This window comes from Polyergus mexicanus, unplaced genomic scaffold, assembly GCF_030449975.1.
Source record: "Polyergus mexicanus isolate NDT 795.1 unplaced genomic scaffold, iyPolMexi1.0 SCAF_9, whole genome shotgun sequence".
Lineage (NCBI taxonomy): Eukaryota > Metazoa > Arthropoda > Insecta > Hymenoptera > Formicidae > Polyergus > Polyergus mexicanus.
This window is the reverse complement of record NW_027223329.1, coordinates 9,992,497-10,013,998: the sequence shown is the minus strand read 5'-3', so window position 1 is coordinate 10,013,998 and position 21,502 is coordinate 9,992,497. Positions and strand designations below refer to the sequence as shown.

Genomic DNA, 21,502 nt, shown 5'->3' with positions numbered 1-21,502 from the left:
CTGAGATTGGCAGTTTATATTTAAAAATATTCTTTGTCGATGCTTTATCTATATTATTTTTTAATCGATGATTCTAGAGAAATTTGGTAACTTTGTACGTATGAATTTGGCTAACTTTTCGGCCGCGATGCCCGCAATCCTCGATACAATTGCAAACACAACTATTCCAAAATGGCTGGCGACAAGATTGTTGACGGTTCACAAAACTGTAACAGCGAAAGAATAAACGAAACCGGTGACTTGAATCTCAATTTGAATTTAGAGGACGAACTTGTCGAATCAATCGAATATATACCTTGTCCCGAATTTCAATTTTCGGTAAATCGATTTCTACTCTTTCCATCTTATACTTTGACATTTTTTTCTGTTCTTTATAATATTTCGTGACAACTGGTATACTTATTTTGCACCAATAACGAAATATTATATACAATTCTATCGTAGAAAATGTTTTTCTACATCGAGAATTTTTTGACAATTAACTGCATAATCTTTGTATTGCTAAAATAAGAGTTATCTTCTCTCTATTATACTTGTAAACTATTTGCATAGATGAATATATATATTTATTAATAATATATTGATCACATTTATAATTGTTATACTCATATCGTTTCATGACTTCTCTCATTATATATTTTTATAAATTTTTGTGTATATATATATATATATATATACATATGTAAAATGCGTAAACTTAATTTTTTTAGACAACAGCATGTTATATTTGTAACGGATATTATGGGCCTTGTTTTGAGGAACCAGTTTGCGCAACCTGTCATGCATTTTTATTTCCAAATGATATTGATCTACTACAAGTTCCAATTTTCAGTGAGGTATATATAACTGATCTTTTAATAAAAATCTAATCTATATTCTAATATAATTTGGTTTTGCAATATCATTATTTTACAAGAATTCTACAAAAATATATCGGCATTCTGTTGATAATTTTTATGAAATGTATTAATAAATTGTTAATAGTAGTAATTAATGGGTACAATTTATTAATATATTAATATATGTTACTTTTTATGCTTTATTAATAATATTAGTGTCAATCTTATCACATATGTGCTTTTTGAATCCAAAATAGAAAACAGATGATGAAGATTCAGGAAATGACGAACCAACTGATCTTTACTACAATCATGAAAGAAGAACTAGTCAACAACAACAAAATTCTCCACAGAGTGTCAATCCTAATATCCCAAACATACAACAGAATGCATCTAATCATAACATGAATGTTTCTCGCAGATCTTATGCACAATATCAAAATGCAATGCCTCAATGCAATTATCATGCACTGCGAAACAATTCAAATAGCAATTCTGCTGATAAATGTATGGTAGCATTTACACGGAACGCGTCAATTTCGCGCGATGTGAATCTCGATCTGCAGAATATGATCTGTCGAACTAGAAGTGGCTGTCATCAGAATTGCGTCAATGGAAATGACCGACATGTTCAAGATATGATGGAGGAAGATCTGCGGTGTACATCAGATACATTTGCAACAAGTAATGACGGCCAAAACAATGAACGTAGAGATAATATTGGACCACAGTATCATTGGAATTATAGAATGTACGAGGATGTGGGTGAGCCGTCACGGCCGTACAATTTATCGGCGAGACTAGAGATATTGTCGGATCACAAGCATATCGAGCACGAGCCTATTAACGAACCGGGTCTAGTAGAAAGATTGCCGCCAGAGGTATTGCTCGCCATCTTCTCACATCTCGACGACATCAGTTTGTGGTCAGCAGCGAATGTCTGTCGGCGGTGGTGTGGTCTGCTGTCGACGCATGTAACACAATTGCAATGGAAACAGCACGTGAAACTACGTTGGCCCCTTTACAAACCTATAGGTTGTGTCAAGAACTGGTACAAGGTGTATGATTATCTAGCCTCTTCAGCGCCATGTCGAACTTGCTTGGCGCAGACCTCTCTGCAATCTAGACCTTCCCGAATGGAAGAGAACTCTTGGCGAAGGAATAGACTACGCAGTGAACTCAAGAGTTTAAAAATTGATCCACCTGAAGGAATTGAAGCAATGCCACTCGATCATATGTGTTGCCATTGGCAGGCCACAATCACAGGACCAGTGGGAAGCCCATATGAGGGAGGATTATTTTATCTATATCTACAAGTACCCTTCAGGTATGTATATAAAAACTTGCAGGTAGTTACAATAATTTAGGTTTTCTTTCATAAAACTAGTAAATTTTTCATTTTTAAAATTAATTTTTATCTGAATTCTGATATTTATGAGTAAAAAAAAGTACCATAATTCTCGCTTTGCATTTAGCTCGTGTAACAAATTTTTAATCTTATAGTTAGTTATATATTATATTATTAAATTTTATGTATATAACATATATTTTTCAGTTATCCAATGTGTCCACCTGTAGTCAGATTTCTGACAAAAATACTTCACCCAAATGTCTCTAGACATGGAGATGTTGGCATAGACTCAATACATCATAATTGGTCATTGGCTCTCACAATATCTAAAGTCCTTATCAGTGTACAAAGTTTGCTTACAGATCCATATTGTCAAGTAAGTAAATTTTTGATATATCATTGATTTAAGAAATAAATCGATCATTTTGTTCATTTTGATTAAAAATTTCGAAAACAGAAAAAAAGTAAATTGATTTTTTTGTCTCAACTTTATAATATATTCTATATGTTAAGATTCATAATACGATTATTCTCTTGTATTATTATTAATCTATGACTGATATATATGATACATAGGTATGTATGGAACCAGAGTTAGGAGAGATGTATATGAATGATCGTGAGAAATTTGAGGAAGTCGCTAGGGCATGGACATGGAGGTATGCAATGCACGATATTGTGATGCCACTTTAGTGCACTGACATGTATAAATCTCAATTAATTCGTGTAATTAATACGTAAATTACTTAGATGTTAATTATCATACATAGATACTTATCTACAAACTATTTAATAAATTGATAATAGTATGTGATATAATTGTGCTAAGGTCTATGAAAAATGTGAATGTATATTTATAGGAATTATTTGCTAATCACTATTGTACACTAGTGAATCGATCATTTTGTATCCCAAAGTTCATTATAAAATATATACATATATATATATCATCATTTTTACATTGTTATTTCAATATTTGCACTTTCATAAAATATTTCATCAAAGATGCAAATAATACAATACATATGGGTTTATGAAAAAGTTGACATTTTCAAAAAATTAATAGCTTGGGAAGAAATAAGTACTAAACATAGAAATGTCATTTTTCATTATATTGTATAAAAGATAATATCGATAAAATATAGTTTACCTCATAGAAAAAATTTTTTGGAATCTTGAAAAAACTCTGACTCCTCTTAAACAGAGATAAAAGATTTAAAAAATATATAATATTAATAAATATATATAATATATAAAATAAGATAATAACAACAATCGAAAAACAAGTATGATTAAAGAATCAACTTTTGTGAGTAAAAAGTGCCATAATTCTCGCTTTGCATTTGATTAACTATTGTGTCATATACAATATATATAATATCTTACATCTCTTAATTAATATAATATAATTCTTAATTTCAATAAGCAAAATCTTAATAACAAATCTGGAATTTATGAAGAAAATTAAATCTTGAATAAAAATTTCAAAAAAATCCATTTGAATTAAAATAATTTACTAATAAAATTCTATTATTTATTTTGCACATTTTCCGTTAATTACAACTCAAAAATTGATGAGTCCAGTTTAATTTAACAAAAAGAAGGAAAAAGAAATTGTTTTAAATTTAATCAAAAGATCTACACACATACATACACCATCAAAATTCAAAAGTGCGATGATGATGAAATGCCCTGTACACAGCGGGAGAGCGTTTATTAACTAACCTAGAAAGTCGCGTGCTCAAACACTCTTCAGTGTCGCAACATAGTACTTAAATTATAATTTAATTTCGGCCGAACGAAACTAATCGAGTTTCGGAAGGAATCGAAACGAAAAGAGCAGATATTTCTTCATACAGGGCGTGTACCTGGAGCTCGAAGCCTCTCGGCTCGCTCCGGGTGACCTGAGGTGACAGTTATGATTCGAGCGACGACGTAAGATGATACTGAGGAGTGTCCCGTTCGCGCAATGGATCCTGGCTTTAATTCTCTCCGTTGTGATAATCTATCTGCAGCTACGAATAAGCGAGCTCGAGGAGAGCTACAGATCGCTGCGTGCGTATCCATTATATCGCGAATAATCTCATTTAAGCGCAAGACTGCTCTAAATTAATATTCGCGATGTGAAAATAACGTCTGCTTGCGATTCCTTTTCCAGATGATGCTGTCGTGCAAGCGCAAACCAATATTAGAAACGACGCGCGCGTCGAAGCGTCAGGTAATGGAGGCGGTCTCGAGGACGTCGTCGTGATATATAACAGGGTACCCAAGACTGCCTCCACTAGTTTCGTGGGATTAGTTTATGATTTGTGCAAGCAGAACAAGTATCACGTGCTGCACATCAACGTGACCAATAATATGCACACCCTTACTCTCGCTAACCAGGTGCTATATCATTTTGGAACAATTCGCATATTGCTCAGCTATAGAATGCAATTGTTTATGTTATAGAATACTTTTTAAAATATATATTTTACTTTGGTACAAGATACATGATAATATTTTACATAGTAGAGCACACATGAAGTATAAAATATAAAGAGGTACTAAATTTCATTTATTTCTACATTTATGTCTGCTCTATGTCTGTCTTATTTTTTTGTTAAGATTTAGATATACATATACTTGTTTCATCTAAAATATAAAACATAATGAACAAATCTATTGCAGCTCTTAACTATACATTTGCAAAATACTGTGTAAACTTTATTTTATTTGATATATTTTAAATTATATATCAAAAATGGGTTGTTTCTTTTTTGTCTTTTCTTATCAATGCAATAACAATTATTTTAATATTTTAAATTCATATTTTTCTAAATACATTTTCTTTCCTTACTATTTTATATAATAGAGATATATTATATTAATGTATGGCTATTATATATACGTAGATTCAATTTGCAAACAATATATCAAACTGGAATTCTATAAAACCAGCATTTTACCACGGGCATATGGCATTTTTAAATTTTGAAAAGTAGGTGTACCAAAGTTTACATCCTTTATAAGATGAGATGAATTTATTTGTTGTCTTTAACAAATAATACTTTAATTCACAGATTTGGTATTAATCGTACACCTTTGTATATAAATTTATTGAGGAAGCCTTTAGACAGATTTGTATCATATTATTATTTTTTACGATATGGCGATAATTTTAGACCTCATCTTATAAGGAAGAAACATGGAGATACAAAGGTTTGTTTGTATCTGAAAAATATTTAGAAAATATAAATAATTTCATTCAATTAATTAAATTATTCTATTTGTTTAGACATTTGACGAATGCATAAACATTGATCAACCTGACTGTGATCCTAATAACATGTGGCTACAGATTCCATTTTTGTGTGGGCACGACCCAGCTTGTTGGTAAATCTTAATCTTTTTATAACTTTGCAAGTGAAAAAACAATTTTGCAAAAATTGTTTGCCTTTTTAAACATATTTTTAAACATTAAAATATATATAATTATGAAGAATTCCCTAATTATTATAATACTTTCTCATTTGTAACAGGGAGATTGGTAACAACTGGGCATTAGACGAAGCCAAACGAAATCTGCAAAGGCATTATTTTCTAATTGGTGTGACGGAGGAGTTAAATGATTTTGTGGAAGTATTGGAATATGTACTACCACGATTTTTCAAAGGAGCGTATAACTTCTTTTTACATAGTAAGTGTGTCTATGAGAGCATTCATTAAAACTTTTTCTCGAAATCAAGAAACATATATTTGTCCTTTATTCAATTATCACAGTTAACATATCATGAATCACATTAAATATTATAATACTTTTCTTTTAATTTCAGACAACAAATCACATTTACGACAAACTACTCAAAAACTCAATCCATTACCTGAGACAGTAGAGAAGATTCAGCAGTCTGTTGTGTGGAAAATGGAAAATGAATTATATAATTTCGCTTTGGAACATTTTCATGCTGTAAAAAGACGACTCATAAATGCTTCTCCTCAAGATGCAAATCAGCGCTTTATGTATGAAAAGATACGGCCAAAATAAATCTCTACTTTTTTACATAAAACTTTACTTGAAGAATATAATAATGCAACTTCCAATATTCTTGCGACAAATAACTGCTGAATGTGTACTTAATGTATATATAATTAAATGCAAAAGTTTTTTTATAAAAAAATCATTAATTTATTATTAATTCTGTGTAGTTTTAATAATTTATTTTCTTCCTACATATATAAACTAGGCACAACATAAAAGCTTTCCTTCAAAATTTTTTATCTCAGCACTTCCAATTTCTAAGAAAATGATATAGTTGTATAAATAATTTAGACAGATCTATCTAAGGATGCATTATGAAAAAAAGTAGAACAATATGATATATTTAATTTGTATACTATGCATCATTAACTAATTTACTATAATGATTTTTTGGTCTAAGTGCAAACATATAAACTGGATATAAACCACGCGGAAATTTAGTTTGTTGTTGTTCCTTAACACAAATAAGATCAGCTTTATCAAACAGAAATTGCAAACATTTCATTGGTCTGGTTACAGAGGAATCCTCCGTGTCAATTTCTAAATTATTGGAACTTGTAATATTTTCTTTCACCACAAGTACACCATTATTTTTTAAACCCAATCTGCAAATCCAAATCACAGGGTGAGAAATAATGCTTCATTCTTGTTCCATAGTAAAGCAGAATGGAAACTCACGAGCATTTTCTGAAAAACTCTATTAAATCATCATCCCGTAGATGCCCCAATACCCATTGGCACCATATAAGATCATATTTATTTGCTACAGGGCAGAAGTCTTGCAAGCCTTAAAAGACAAGTATATTTATGTATCTGTCGCATACTAAAAATTTAAATCTTATAAATATAAATACACTACCAATCGGATAATACTGATCGATTCTCGATGAATAGTTTTCCAGAGAGATTTTTGCTACCTCTAAAAACTTGGGATTTTGCTCGACTAGATCTATACGTTTAAAATGTTTTATTAATAAATTTTTGGTGATTCTACCAATACCAGCACCACAATCGAGGGCACATGCTTTGGAAGGTGGATTTTTTAACTAAAACAGATTAAAATAGCAGTTTTTTTTGCAGATACATATCATTTTTTTACATTTAATCTCTCTCTTTTCTTATAATTTATTTTCAAATTTTTATTAAATTGTGATAAATTTCAAAAATTGTAGAATCTTATTTTGTAAAATCATGACAGTTTTAATTTTTGAAATCGGGGATTGATTTTATAATCCATTTAAATTTATCTACATTTTAATTAAACGTGCAACTGATTTCAGATCGTTTCACCAAACCCATAAAAAATAGGTTAAGTTAAGTTAGGCTAATAATAAGTACCTCGAAAAGAGATTTTAGAAAAAACGTGGAGCCTTTTATGTCAGTCTGCGAGATAAATCCGAATCCTCCTAACATCCCGTCCACTGTAGGCGGAATGCGATCCCAATATTTCGCAGCTGCGACATAAAATTCGCCCTTACACGTGTTCGCGTCATGTTGCTCTTTCTGCATTTTCGGACACTATGCTTTAGGATTTTCACAAATACACTACGCGCGCGATTCTTTACGAGATTTTTCGCATTTTTGTCAACATAAATATGACTTGAGACATTACAAAAGTTGCAATGTTCTGAAACAAAATATCAAAGCAGCGAGCTTGTAAATTATTTCGATATATGCGCCATGCATGCCAGAATCACACACATGCGTTGACAAAAGGTCCGCACGTCCGCAGCGTAAGGCGTTTGTTGAACTTCGTAAAAAAATTTTTTAAAAAGAAAAAAATTAATATTATTAAATCTCAGACTCAAATTATTACGATCAAAATATTATTATTTATTATTCTTTATATATTATTTATTATCATGAATAATTATATTATTTAATCCCACTAAAGCTTTTCAAAACATTTCTTTTGACGTTTCCTATTCGTATTTATATAAGTTTAATGTGATATTAGTAAAATTTATTTCGATAAGATATACACTATTATACTGCATTAAAAAAAAAAAATAGTTGACAAAATTAAGATAATCTGTTTCCTCAAAGAGCGATTCCCTTCACGATTCTTAAAATGTCAAAGCATCATACTATTTAGAGCATTTTTTTATTTAAATAATTTATGCTACTTGTTTTTCAGTAATATAAAAGAGAGAGAGTTTGTGAATCACAAACATTTAAACTCTCAATAATTGGCAAAGTATTAGGAGAAAGTATCAGATAAAAAGTAGCACAAATTACATAATTCCAAAACTATGCTTTTCTTAAGCTAACTTATATACTAGCTTAAATATATCTTAATGTGTAAATGTACTTTCATGCTCTTAAAGAAACAAATTGATGGAACACGTCTAAAATATGAGGGTCCAAGTCTGGAGTAAACAACAAAGTTTCCAATGTTGAGGAATACTTCTGTACTTGTTCCTGATGCTGTAAAATGAATACAAATAAACATCTTGCAATTATAATAAACAAACAAGAGAGTATACTAATATTATATACTAAAAATTTTCAAATCCAATTGTAAAAAGGTAAAATTTATTAATATGCTATCACATAATAAATAATTTAACTTACAGATAAAAAAACTTGTTGTAGTCTTCCTATAGTCCATTTATACCAATGCGTATTGTAGTCAATTCCATCTGTGTCACAGCGCACTAAATGTTCTGAGAGGATCATTATAAATCTCTAAGAACAAAAATATATATATATAAAATATACAATAAATGCAATAAATTTATTTCTTTTATTTCAAAAAATGTTATTTTTCTTTTGCAATAATAAATAATGTATATCTTTTATACCTGAAATATGATGAGAAATAAATTTTTCTGATCTGCTTGTGCAGCTTCCAACTTTTCTTCCATTCGTTCTACTACATCTTCTGATGGCCTCTCTCTATTTTTTTCTTTATTATTGTCCTCATCGTCCGAGGAAGAGCCCGATCTACTTTCTGCTCTCCTCAATTTTTCTCTCGCCTCTACTAATTCTGTACTCAACTTTGTCACATGTTTGTTCATCTTGCGTATTGTCAAATGTAGTATCTCCCAAATGTATAATCTGAAAACAAGTTTTTAAATTCTTATAAATTAATCTTCAACATATATCTATAAAACAATTTTGCGAATATGTAAAAATATAAAAAGCAAATAAACATTACAACAATAGCACAATACTTGTTAAGTAATAAACAAACTTTGTAAATTCTGATGTCATCTCTTTGGAAAATATCCAATTGGCAATAGCACTACATTCAATAATACCAGTTTTTAAAAATTTGTCAGTTAACACTACCATCATTTGATAATGATTCTTCCATAATGCATACATGTTTCTTAATATACATATTTGAGCTTCTTCTGTTTCAGCAAGTACCTGTAATAAGATGTATTCACAAATGTACATATATAAAAATCTATACACATGTACACATACATACGTGCAACAATTTTATGGCAACACTGTTATAACTTACCTTAAAAACATAATGAAATTTAACTATAGCCGCAAAACTGTGACTAAAACTTTTTGAACCCAGATTTAATAACGTTTGTACAAAAACGTCAATCTTTAAAGGATTGTAATTATTTGTTTCTTCATTTTCCCTAGGACCAGGCAATGTATTTAATACATTTAGTACTTCTTCTGGTGTACATTTGCGTCTTATAGATACCACCAATTCATGTGCAGCAGCTGTACCAGGAAGTGAACCTGTGAAGTAGTTATGAAATAGTTTACTAATATATTAATCTGTTTTTTTTCCTTTTTTTTCAGTATTTATTTTTTACCAATATCTTTATCGTTTTTAGTAAAACCGCACAATTTTTAGTATAATGTTAGAGAAAAATTTATATTTAAAAGAGAGAATTTTATTAATTAAATTATATAAATATCTAAAAAATGTTTCGTATAAATTAAATCACTATGTATCTATCTTTTTAAATTTCTAAAGGATGTGATTTTTCTATCATTTTCTACTATTCCATCATGTACAATACTTACTAGCACCTTCAGATGAATATTTGTACACGGGATCGGGAGCTACTGGAATCAGTTCCACATATGAGTCTGGCATCATATCCCGAATCCTTTGATAATATGATAATCTAGAAACGGAAAGATTTCAAAATGATTTTATGTTATAATAAAAATGTGTAAGTGCTTTGATAATTTCAATTAGTTTTGAGGTAAAATTATATATATCCTATAACAAATTAATATACTGACCTCAGAGCTTTAAGAAGAACTTCTCGTATAAATTTTGGTCTTGGATGTTCTGAATCACGTTGCAGACAAGAATCCCAATCTTCCCACGACCAACGAAATTGAAAGTTGCTCAAATGATATGCAAACCACCAAACAAAACGATCAAAAGCAGTAGCTGCCATACTGTCTATACGGCGAAACAGAATTTCTGTCGCCTGTGCTAGTACCTGTAAAATAAAATTTTTATCTATTACAATTTCAGATAATAAAATACTAAACTTGCAAAATTAATATCATTTATTTTATAACCTGTGGCATAGTTGAAGGCTGCAACTTGCAAAGTTCTATCAAAATTGATCCATAACAAATCTCTAAATGTTTTGGAGTAGGTAGTCTAAACAATTCACCAAATATTACTTCAACAATACAATAGTCCAAGGGAATCTTGGCTTTGAATGGAAAATTCAGTAGTTGAGCAGCACTGTAAAGTATAAAAATGATTAATATTATATATAATTCGAAATAACATACATACATATATATATATATATATATATATATATATATATATATATATATATATATAATTATTATACAAAATCTTTTTATGATTGATTTACAAAATGTTATATCTGACTTCTATTACCAATCTTTTCTCTCAAAATAATAATTGTTAATGATCTGTCGCAAATGTTCTTCTATTAGAAATCTCTCAATAGCATGACTTCCTGGTAATAATGGTCCTTCGGCAGGACAATCCGTATAATCAAACATACGAAAGACAACAGTAGGCAATGGATAAGAATAAGATTCATGGTGCGGAGGTGGCATTAAAGGCGGTAAATTATGTTGCAACGCTTCGCACAAAATTGAATCAAATGCAAGATATGGGCGTGGAATATGTTTCTCGGCCCAATTGTCTTGTCTCAGCTTGCGAACTTGTGCCCATAGACAATCTAAGTATTCTTCTTGTGGATGAGGTGTATCGCTTGACCAAACTCTCAATGCTGGCTGATGTTTCTTGCTTCGTTTATTCAAAAATATTTCTATTGTAACCATTAGATGATCTAATTCTTGTTCTTTTTTTTCATATAGTTCTCTCCCAACCCATGGCAGTGTTGATAGAACGGCATAAACATACCTACAAAATATTATTTATAATTATTAAAAAGTGTTATACAAATATACTTTTGGATTTATTTCGTATAACTCGTCTAACAAAGATGCCTGTCAAAGGAAATAAAGATATTTCTCACATACCAATCACGTCTTACTTGTGGTACACCATCTTCATTTGCAGCATCAAGCATATTGTCAAATAATTGCATCAATGATCCACATGATAAAACATGGCAATTTACTAAATCAGCCAAAAATCTAAGAGAATATCTGGCTACATCCCATTTACATGCTTTCAAGGAATCCTTGAAATTTTTCACCATGTAATCAACAAATTCTCCGCCAAAATTAAAATTTTTTGCATTTAGTAGCCCAACAAGAGTAGTATAAATTGTGCACTTCTCTGGCATCTTAATAGCACAATCTGTTAAAATTCGTAGAATCTTACTACGAAATAAACCTAGGTCAGCTTCTAATACAGAAGCTAAACCTTCCAAGTTGCTTTCCAAAGATGATGTTGATTTCTCTCCAACGCGAAGGATGAGAGATTCGAGACGATCTTCAATCTCTTGATTCTCTGATACCCTTCTACGTTTTTTATATACTCGTTCTAAAAAAATATATATATATCTAATTTTACAGATACAATAAATATATACATTTATGCAATTGCATTGTAAAAGTAAACTGACCAAGTCAGATATGGGTTCAGAATTAAATTAAAATAATTTATAAAATTGTAATTGTTTTATAAAGAGAACAAATTCTTGTTAAAATTATCATTTAAAAACTTCCAGTATCTTCCTCCAATCGTTATTAAATCTTTATTAGATCAAATGATGACTAGTCTATTAAAATCAATTCATAAATTTTTATAAATCTTTAAAACATTTTATTTCATTGACACGTCGATAGAATTATATCATACTTTAGATATAATTTTAATATTCATAAATAGCCATCCGGCAAATCGTAATATCCGAGAAATAAGAAAACAGCAATAATTCGAATAATAATTACCATAGCCATCATCCTCCTCGTGTACTCTTCTTCGACTCATATTTCAATCTGTTGTTCTTTACTAAATTTCCAGTAGTTTACTCCAGTTTGCTTAGAAACGTTCTAATTCTGTTATACGTAAACGAGTCATATATCACCATTGATCACTATATATATGAAATAGAAATCGTGCAATGAGAAGATAAAATGATGATGAATAAAACACAAAATCGCGTAATGGCGGATTCGAATCGCGGAGCATACGCTTTCCAGAGATTTCAGAGTGAAAACCCATGCAGCGGAATAACGTAAAGCCCGTATCACATTACGCATTGAAGATTGAGGATTGAAGATTGAAATTTGACCAATTAGAACAAAGAAATTTTAGTCCCTTTTATTCTGATTAGTCAAATTCTAATCTTTAATCTTCAATGTTCAATGCGTAGTCTGATACGGGCATAAGGCCGGATTCACACCTTGGCAGAAAAGCAGAGACCAATCAGAACTTGCGCTAAAAAAAGCAGAATGTATTGCTTATTTTCAGCGCGAGTTCTGATTGGCTTCTGCTTTTCTGCCAAGGTGTGAATCCGATCTAACGCGAAACGAGAGCGAAACCAATCGCGAGCGTTCAGCAATTTTCGTTACGCTCGCGATTGGTTCCGTTGACCTCGTGTCACATCTACATGCAAATTCGCCGTAAAGGCACCTTTACATGGCAGCGTTAAGCGTCGAGCGTCTGCGCAGATTTTGAAACAAGATAGATCCTAGGCTGAATTTAGATTTTGCGCAGACGCTTAACGTTGCCATGTAAAGACATCTTAAGGTCAATTCGGACAGAGATTTGTATAATTATTATGTGCTGAGAGAAGGGAGAGAACCGACGAATCGCGTGTCCGATTCGTAGAACTCAATATGGCAGCCTCTTATATCGGCGTCCCAAAAAACGAAAAGACAAAATTAGATCGTAGTAATATAATTTTCTTGTTCGTCGCGCGAGATAACGAAGTGTTCCGTAATCTTACGGATTAATCGTAACACGCATGCGCATCGATTACAAAGCATATCTCGAGATTTATTACATATTCACCGCGCCCGCAGTAAATACATATCAGAATTTGTCAAGCGTCAGAAGCGACGACGGACGACGGTGTCTTCCCGTATACATGTATGTGTATGCATGAGTGCGCGCGCGCGCGCGTGTACGCTCCGCTACGAAAACAGAGCTCCGATCGTCGCGGAAACGCAGCTCTCTCTTTCTTCTCTCTGTAAAACCATTGTTCCGTGCGTGACGCACAAAACAAACGCGACAATCAAACGAGAAGAGCGAAAGACGGAGAGTGTCGTAGCTGAGAGAGTCAGTTGGTAATCGATATAACACTCGTATAAGCCGTGTAATCATGGGTCGTCGTCCTGCCCGAGGTTCACTATCGTCGTCGTCGTCGTCGTCGTCGTATGTAAACACGACGGCGATTCGGTGAAGAGTGAAATCTCCGCCGACTGCGTTCCTTCGACGAATTCGCAGAGAGAATTCACGACTGTAAGACTTGTTTCGAAAAAACAAAATAAAGAAAACAAAACGAGTGGTGGAAGGTGAAAGAGTGCGATACCGTCTTCCGATAGGGATTAGAGACATTCGTAGAGCGAGCGGAAAGACTCATCGTCTCGTCCGCTGCTAATCGTGCTCGTGTGACCGATTTGCTCCGATCGCATTGCGCCAGCGAAAATCGTTCGAATGCAGAGATCGTCACGATGGTGATACGGTAAATAATCAATGTTTATCTTTGTAGAGGATCCCTCCTCTCCCAAATAGAGACGAAGAGAGCGATCCCCCTCCTCTCCCCGCTCACAGTCGATAGAACTGCACGACAATCATGTCACCGATCGACATGCTGCAGTATACCGTACGATTTTCCTATCCAACCGATACTGCGTCATTATATATGTGTATGTACACATACACACGTACACATATACAACATATATGTATATGTTAACATATCTCATGTATTTACAAAATATACAAGCAGTCGTGAGGTCTCCTTGACGCGGTAATGTTATCGGAGTACGTGACGAATATATTAGGTCGTGTCCGTAATATTGACTGCTATATGTGGAGGATCGTTGTTTTTTTTTACTCTCGATATTAACGCTATCATATCTCGTCTATTGGCTTCTCTATTTATGTGCTGACAGAGCGCACGTGAATGCGCAATAATATTGCTCCATAATTTCGTCAGTCTTCAATATCGGAGCCCGTTCCTTTACTCATTATGCTCATTTTTCGCCTATAATTTTGTTTGCCTTTTTCTTCTTCGAAGATAATTCACGTTTATCTGCTCCATTCTCGATGCGAAGAGTATGGGAAAGTGTGGCTGAAAAGTACAAAATTTATTGTGTCATTAATAATGCATGTGTAACGTGAACAAAGATTGATATACAATTTCGATAAATTCGATCTGCGATCTGAAAAATTTTACACTTAATTAAAAAAAAAAAAAAAAAAATCATTTTGTATAAATCTCAGTAAAAGTATATCGATTAATTATCTAACACAGTAATACAAAAATCGTAAAGAGTTCTTATATTGAAAACTATCGTGGACGATTATTAGCGAGCAAGTCAAGTAAAATTGTAGAAAATTTTGTCGGGAATGTCACTTGATACGGCATTATCCGAGTGATTTCGCAAGATTTATTTACTGTGCGAGCGATAAGTGCGTTTCATTTGTAATTTGAATATCTGTTGACATTCTTACCGTATACCATGACTTGTTAGTGTGTTAAAGGCTTGCTGATAATGGATCCAAATTTTGTATAATAGCATGGATTTAGTTTCTAGTTTTATCGAATGCAAATCTGTTGTCAATCTCTTGTCAAAAAACGGTAACGCATGAAACTTTAATAGCATAAACTGTTATTTCTATGAATTAAATGTGAGATTATCTTGTTTGGAAAAAGATCTTTATCAGGCTGTAAGAGAATTAATGTTCTATATAATAATCTCACATTATTCATATATTATATGTACAATTAATGTAGGTAAAAAATTATCAAAAGAAATTTCTATATTTAAACAGATTTTTTTCTGTATAAAAATTATTAGCAGCATGCTGATGATATATGTGTTATACGAGAAGAGTTTAATATAATCCTAATTTTTCACACACGAATTATTTTATTTTAAATAAAATTATTTTAATTTTTACATCATGTTACTATAATAGCAGTCGTAATAGCCCATTAGCATGTATCTATAGAGAAAATTTGAGGATGATTAGGTAGGGAGTACCTACTGTATAATCTGTATTATTATATATATACTGGTTATATACATAAATTTACAAATAAACATAAGCAGAAGAATGAAAAACGAGTAGCATCACTGAGAATTGTAGGACTAATTGATAAATTAATATCTATTTTTATTTGAGCATAAACGGTAAATATAAAAAGATTGGATAAAGCAAATCTGATATTAGAATTATCATAGAATCGGTAACTTATGATGCAAAGTAAGAAAAATAACGCTGAGAAAAAGCTGTCGTTTCCGTTAACAATACAAGGCAACAGTAAAGACGGGTCGATTACAATTACAAATATTGAAAATTTTATCACGTATTAAAAAAATTATTGTAACAGATAAAAAGAGAGACAGAACAAGTAAGAGAGAGAGAGAACTATCAGCTAATTATGATCTTTATATTCAATGTTTTTCATTGCAGATCATAATTACCGATTCGCAGCTTGCCGCGTATGCAATTGCTCAGATTTGTCTGCATCCGCGTGAAGATCCTTAAGACTGCCCGTCCTTACCAAGTACCCTTGCAAGTACCATGGAAGTAATAGAAATCTATAAATCCTACTGAAAGGAGGATGCCAGTAACTAAACGCATTCCATATCCTTCGCGGTAAGTAAGAAATTACGGTTTACGTAATTTAAGCCGCGCAAGACTATCTCTATAATCACATCGCTTGTGCTCTCAAATTTGAATTTCTTTATAAAAGGCACCGTTTATAAAAAACATAAAGCCGTATCGTAATGTTCATGCGAAATTTGAATATAAGAACTATTTAATTTAAAGGATTACATTATAGAGTAAAAATAATTGCGTGATAGATCTGCTATGTATTAATATGTGCGACAAGGTGATGTATTGTTTGTGCTTCGTTTAAATTTTGGGCAAAACATTTTACTATTATTTCTAAATCTAATACGCGAATACAGAAGAGAGCTTTTGTCTGCAAAGGTACAACGATTTATCTGTTCGATGAATTAGCTAGTCTTAGTACGCATACATTAACAATATAAAGTCATTTCGTCCGATGTAAAAAACACCAAAACTTTACTGCACTTTACTATAGTCTTTCATATTTTTGATATATTTTTTTGCTTCTGGAATCAGAAGTATTTCCAGTTACAGACATCCTTCTATTCAAAGTTTCCCCGATTATCGACACATTTTAACCCCATTTTAATTTCCAACAAAAAAATCTCCTTCTTCTTGGTGGAAGTTAATCACGCAAAATTACCGGAACTCTCAGGAAATGTATATAATTGGTATAATTTAATACAACACATATTCTATATAATTATATATTCATCCTCCATTTTACTCTTATGATCTTCTAACTACAACTGTTATGACTGCATTGTATTAATCTGAGAATTTATCTTTCTCTGCTGCAATATCGAAAGTTTTAATAAAATAAGAAAATTCACTGTTTTTTTGTAGGTTTAATAAAATTTATAGAAGATTGCATAATTGATTCTTTTATGTTAAATCAATTTTCTGCAAAGAACTAACAAATAAGAACGTTTGAATAATTTATCTCATAGAGTGATATATTACTATCATTTTTTTCTTCAACTGTGAATATCAAACAAGGAAAAAAACTAGTAATTGCTAGAATGTTGGAAAGTGTTCGGAAATAATTAAATAAAATTATTTATATAATATATCTCGACAAATTAAGTTTTAAAATTGTTATATAATAGATGTAAACAACTTATCTCTCAATCATTAATTCGCTCAATTTTAATTCGTTTGCAAAAAAATTTAATTTGAAAACTTATTAAGTACTTAATGAAAAATATTGAAAAACGAAATTATAGAATTCTTGCCAAGGAACAGAGACTAATTCCAAATTCATAAGAGAATAAATTCTTAAGATAAAAAATGATAGTATATATATATATATATATATATATATATATATATATATATATATATATATATATGTATGTATGTATGTATGTATGTATGTATGTATGTATGTATGTATGTATGTATATGAAAGATTTATCATACCATTATTTTTTATATTAGATCCGACGGCGGTAGTAGTGAGAGCCCGTTGCTCGTGGAAGAAGGTGAGACAGTCGGCACGCCTCATAGTCCACGCAACATACACAGTCACAGTCATTCACATGGCAATCCACATCGGTCTCACAGTTATCACCATGAGAAGCCAAAACAATTAGTGAAATACGGTGAATTAGTTATACTCGGGTAAGAATTTTCAACACATGTAAAAAAAGAAGAAATTAGCGAGAAACATTAACGATGAACAAATTTTGCGCAGATACAATGGTTACCTTCCACCTGGCGACAGGGGTAGAAGGAGAAGTAAATTCGTATTATACAAAAGACCCGTGCCAAATGGCGTTAAACGTAGCAAGCACTATATCGTTAAAACGCCCCATTGTTCGCAAGCCATTCTCAATACGAAGCAACATTCGATCTCGTACACGCTCTCCAGAACACAGGCTGTTATCGTCGAATACACGGAAGACGAAAAAACGGACATGTTCCAGGTAAAAATCCAAAATCTTTTTATGCTTCTAAATAATCGCGCGCATTTCCATTTTATTTATTAAATTTTTTTAAATTATTATACTTATTAGTACGTTACGATGTATGGATATTATGTGGCAATATATATGTGAATGTGTATAAATCTAAATCAAAACTTATTTGTATAGATCGGTCGTTCATCCGAATCACCTATCGATTTCGTAGTGATGGATACATGTGCGGGCGGTAGCGACGGCGGACCTGCTAATGAAGGACGCGTCGCCCAGAGTACCATCAGCAGGTTCGCCTGTCGGATTCTGGCGGATCGATCGGATCCCAGAATCGCGAGAATTTATGCCGCAGGTTTCGACAGCTCGAGAAACATTTTCCTAGGGGTAAGATTCGGAAGCGCGCAGCTTGATTTTATATACGTATAAATTTATAAGCTTAATATAAAAACAAACTTTCTCAGTCACATTCAAACATTTTATAAGCGATTTCTCACAGGAAAAGGCAACCAAATGGCAAGAGAATCGAGAGATCGACGGACTTACAACTAATGGAGTCTTGATAATGCATCCGCGGGGTCAATTCTGTGGTGGTGAGGCGCAGTGTGGTTTCTGGCGGGAGGTTAGCGTGGGCGGCGGTGTTTTCTCACTCAGGGAAAGCCGGAGTGCTCAACAGAAGGGCAATGTCGTGGAGGAGGAGAACAATATTCTACAAGACGGTACTCTCATTGATCTTTGTGGCGCTACTCTGCTCTGGCGATCAGCCGAAGGTCTCGCAAAGTCTCCGGTAACTTAGACATATTCTTTAAAAACATTCATAAAATATGTCATTTATATATATTGGAAGATGTAAACATATATTCTTTTTGTAGACGAAACAAGATCTAGAAGAGTTAGTCGATGCTATAAATGCCGGCAGACCACAGTGTCCTGTAGGTTTGAACACATTGGTCATACCACGCAAAGCAGCTTCGGACTCGACGCAGCAACAGCCATACGTTTACCTTAAGTGCGGTCACGTACAGGGACATCACGACTGGGGTCAGGAGAAGGATAAGGTTACTAGAAGGTGTCCTATGTGCCTAGTCGCAGGGGCAGTGGTCAAACTGTCTATGGGAATAGAGCCTGCCTTCTACGTAGATTGCGGACCGCCCACTTACGCATTTAGTCCCTGTGGGCATATGGCTACGGAGAAAACTGTCAAGTTAGTAACGCGCCCCAGTCGCTAATCCATTATACCTTGGACTATCATATTTTAGTTATTCGTCTTTTTCACATTTTTTCCATATATTTGCCATTTTATTTCTTCTTCGTTTTACAGATATTGGGAAAAAGTAGCTATACCACACGGCACAAACGGCTATATCGCGATCTGTCCCTTCTGCGCAATGCCGCTCGAAGGAACGCCAGGATATGTAAAACTAATTTTTCAGGATAATGTAGATTGAAAAGATATATAAAATAATGGAACACTGTAGAAATTAATAACTTCTTAAGAAATATAAGGATTATTAAACTCGACTAATGCTTTGTCTGATCTATCATTGTACTGAATATCCACAACACAGTTTTGTCATTTTCTTTTTTTTAAATACGATAAAATACCTAATGTAAATTATTATGCATAACTATTTACAAAAATTTATGCAATTAACAAGTAGATTGATAAATTTCGCAACATCAAAACCTTGAATGAAATTATTATATAATAAATTTATTTAAAAAAATTTAATATTTTATTTTAAAAATATATTTACCTATATAGGGCAGTTGCAGACATCGTTAAGAAGACGGGACAGGAGATATGTTTTTAATATTTTATTGCCAAAATACACGAAAAGTAAGCTTACTCGTTCTCTTCCGAACGCAAGCGTGCACTGGCATTTGTCACGCGTATCGAAAGTTGTTGAGCACGCTCGACGATGGCTTTTCTTTTCTTACTGCTAACAGCGTGTGCAATCTCTGCACAGAACTTACGATTTTGCATCATTAAGACTTCAAGCTCCTGTAAATAATTGATTCTTATTTGTACCTTATTCAAAATATAAACATTACTAGAATGTACAAATCAACAAAAGGAAAATAATGTATAACGTTAAGAAAGACGCTTCATGTAAAATATACATTTTCTGTTTTTTAATGATTTGTATAATGTTATACATATATTATATAAATTATATCTCATTTTGTTAATTTTTAAAAAGAGAAAATTTGATACATAGAAGCAATATTTACCTTCACATTATGTACAAGGACCTTGCGGAATCCTGTCGGTAGCATGTGACGTGTTTTCTTATTGCTACCATAACCAATACTAGGCATCAAGTATTGGCCCTTGAAACGCCTACGTACCCTGTTATCGATACCTTTTGGTTTACGCCAATTGCGCTAAAAGACATGCAGAATAATTGTAATTTCTACACGATTTTCACTGTTTAATAGTTAATTATTACCTCGAAAACTAATCTTATATCTCTTAGTAAAAAATAAATTGTTATTCAATATTATATGTGAAAATAAATAAATATTTAATGCTAAGTGAAATATATAGCATGCAAGAAAATTTAAAATTTCTCACGTAATCAAATTATAATATAATGTAACACATGTAGTGCAGACAATATAACCAAACTCTACAAACACGTTGATGCGATTGACAAAAGACAAAATAAAAGATACATATCTACCTTGAGTTTGTCATATCTATCACTTTGATGCCTGATGAACTTCTTTGTCCTTTTCTTCACAATCTTAGGTCGGTAGACCGGTCGGATGGACATTTTGAGTTCTGTTTAATAACTGAAACAACAGACGCAATCTAAATCACTTTGGTAATAAGTTGCTCCACTTGTGTCCCGTTCCCGTAAATATTGCACTATTATATTTCAGAAAATCGTCCACAATCGATTAATTCCCGCACAATGACCGTCTTAATGACGATCATCGTGAAAATTAAGGATTTTCCGCGTGATACGTACCGTTCGCTAAAATGTCGTAAATGGAAAAGGTTAGGTTTCACGAATAACCCCCTTTTCTCAGCTAGAACATTGAAGGTGAGTTCGAAAATCCTACTCGCGGGATAGAGAGAAGCATTTAATTGACCAATCAAAAAAAGAAATATTTGCTTTTTTCGACGAATGAGATTGAAAAATGACGATTGAACAT

General features: G+C 32.3%; 6 protein-coding genes across 9 annotated transcripts; 3 read left to right on the top strand and 3 right to left on the bottom strand.

The window, feature by feature from the left end:
* Positions 1–124: 124 nt before the first annotated feature.
* On the top strand, positions 125–3,093 carry Morgue (modifier of rpr and grim, ubiquitously expressed). The gene is made up of 5 exons (XM_070301193.1): positions 125–318; positions 711–836; positions 1,097–2,166; positions 2,395–2,566; positions 2,767–3,093. Exons 1-5 carry the CDS (start codon positions 172–174, stop codon positions 2,881–2,883), a joined length of 1,632 nt encoding a protein of 543 aa, XP_070157294.1. The 5' UTR covers positions 125–171; the 3' UTR covers positions 2,884–3,093.
* A 774-nt stretch (positions 3,094–3,867) lies between these two features.
* LOC138936159 (heparin sulfate O-sulfotransferase) lies at positions 3,868–6,313 on the top strand. Its single transcript, XM_070301301.1, has 7 exons — positions 3,868–4,245; positions 4,349–4,575; positions 5,085–5,170; positions 5,253–5,391; positions 5,468–5,565; positions 5,712–5,869; positions 6,006–6,313. Exons 1-7 carry the CDS (start codon positions 4,131–4,133, stop codon positions 6,215–6,217), a joined length of 1,035 nt encoding a protein of 344 aa, XP_070157402.1. The 5' UTR covers positions 3,868–4,130; the 3' UTR covers positions 6,218–6,313.
* On the bottom strand, positions 5,940–8,033 carry Ntmt (N-terminal methyltransferase). Its single transcript, XM_070301302.1, has 4 exons — positions 7,550–8,033; positions 7,071–7,257; positions 6,890–6,998; positions 5,940–6,816 (listed from the first exon to the last, which is right to left on the bottom strand). Exons 1-4 carry the CDS (start codon positions 7,718–7,720, stop codon positions 6,567–6,569), a joined length of 717 nt encoding a protein of 238 aa, XP_070157403.1. The 5' UTR covers positions 7,721–8,033; the 3' UTR covers positions 5,940–6,566.
* Positions 8,034–8,081: 48 nt separating this feature from the next.
* On the bottom strand, positions 8,082–12,834 carry Cbp80 (nuclear cap-binding protein subunit 1). The gene is made up of 11 exons (XM_070301300.1): positions 12,557–12,834; positions 11,678–12,146; positions 11,064–11,558; positions 10,727–10,898; positions 10,439–10,644; positions 10,214–10,317; positions 9,687–9,922; positions 9,408–9,586; positions 9,016–9,271; positions 8,786–8,899; positions 8,082–8,638 (listed from the first exon to the last, which is right to left on the bottom strand). The coding sequence occupies exons 1-11, from the start codon at positions 12,594–12,596 to the stop codon at positions 8,525–8,527; spliced, it is 2,385 nt and encodes a 794-aa protein (XP_070157401.1). The 5' UTR covers positions 12,597–12,834; the 3' UTR covers positions 8,082–8,524.
* Positions 12,835–13,450: 616 nt separating this feature from the next.
* Pli (E3 ubiquitin-protein ligase pellino) lies at positions 13,451–19,859 on the top strand. 4 transcript variants are annotated; one of them, XM_070301141.1, is made up of 8 exons: positions 13,451–13,700; positions 16,257–16,442; positions 17,862–18,044; positions 18,118–18,349; positions 18,518–18,724; positions 18,837–19,124; positions 19,210–19,541; positions 19,659–19,857. In XM_070301141.1, exons 2-8 carry the CDS (start codon positions 16,408–16,410, stop codon positions 19,783–19,785), a joined length of 1,404 nt encoding a protein of 467 aa, XP_070157242.1. In that variant the 5' UTR covers positions 13,451–13,700; positions 16,257–16,407; the 3' UTR covers positions 19,786–19,857. The 4 variants fall into 4 exon arrangements, with proteins under 4 accessions (XP_070157242.1, XP_070157240.1, XP_070157243.1 ...); XM_070301139.1 differs by having other exon boundaries at positions 13,451–14,295; XM_070301140.1 differs by lacking the exon at positions 13,451–13,700 and adding an exon at positions 14,545–14,597.
* A 281-nt stretch (positions 19,860–20,140) lies between these two features.
* Rpl32 (large ribosomal subunit protein eL32) lies at positions 20,141–21,406 on the bottom strand. Its single transcript, XM_070301143.1, has 4 exons — positions 21,316–21,406; positions 21,025–21,136; positions 20,573–20,725; positions 20,141–20,342 (listed from the first exon to the last, which is right to left on the bottom strand). The coding sequence occupies exons 2-4, from the start codon at positions 21,115–21,117 to the stop codon at positions 20,184–20,186; spliced, it is 405 nt and encodes a 134-aa protein (XP_070157244.1). The 5' UTR covers positions 21,118–21,136; positions 21,316–21,406; the 3' UTR covers positions 20,141–20,183.
* Positions 21,407–21,502: the final 96 nt, after the last annotated feature.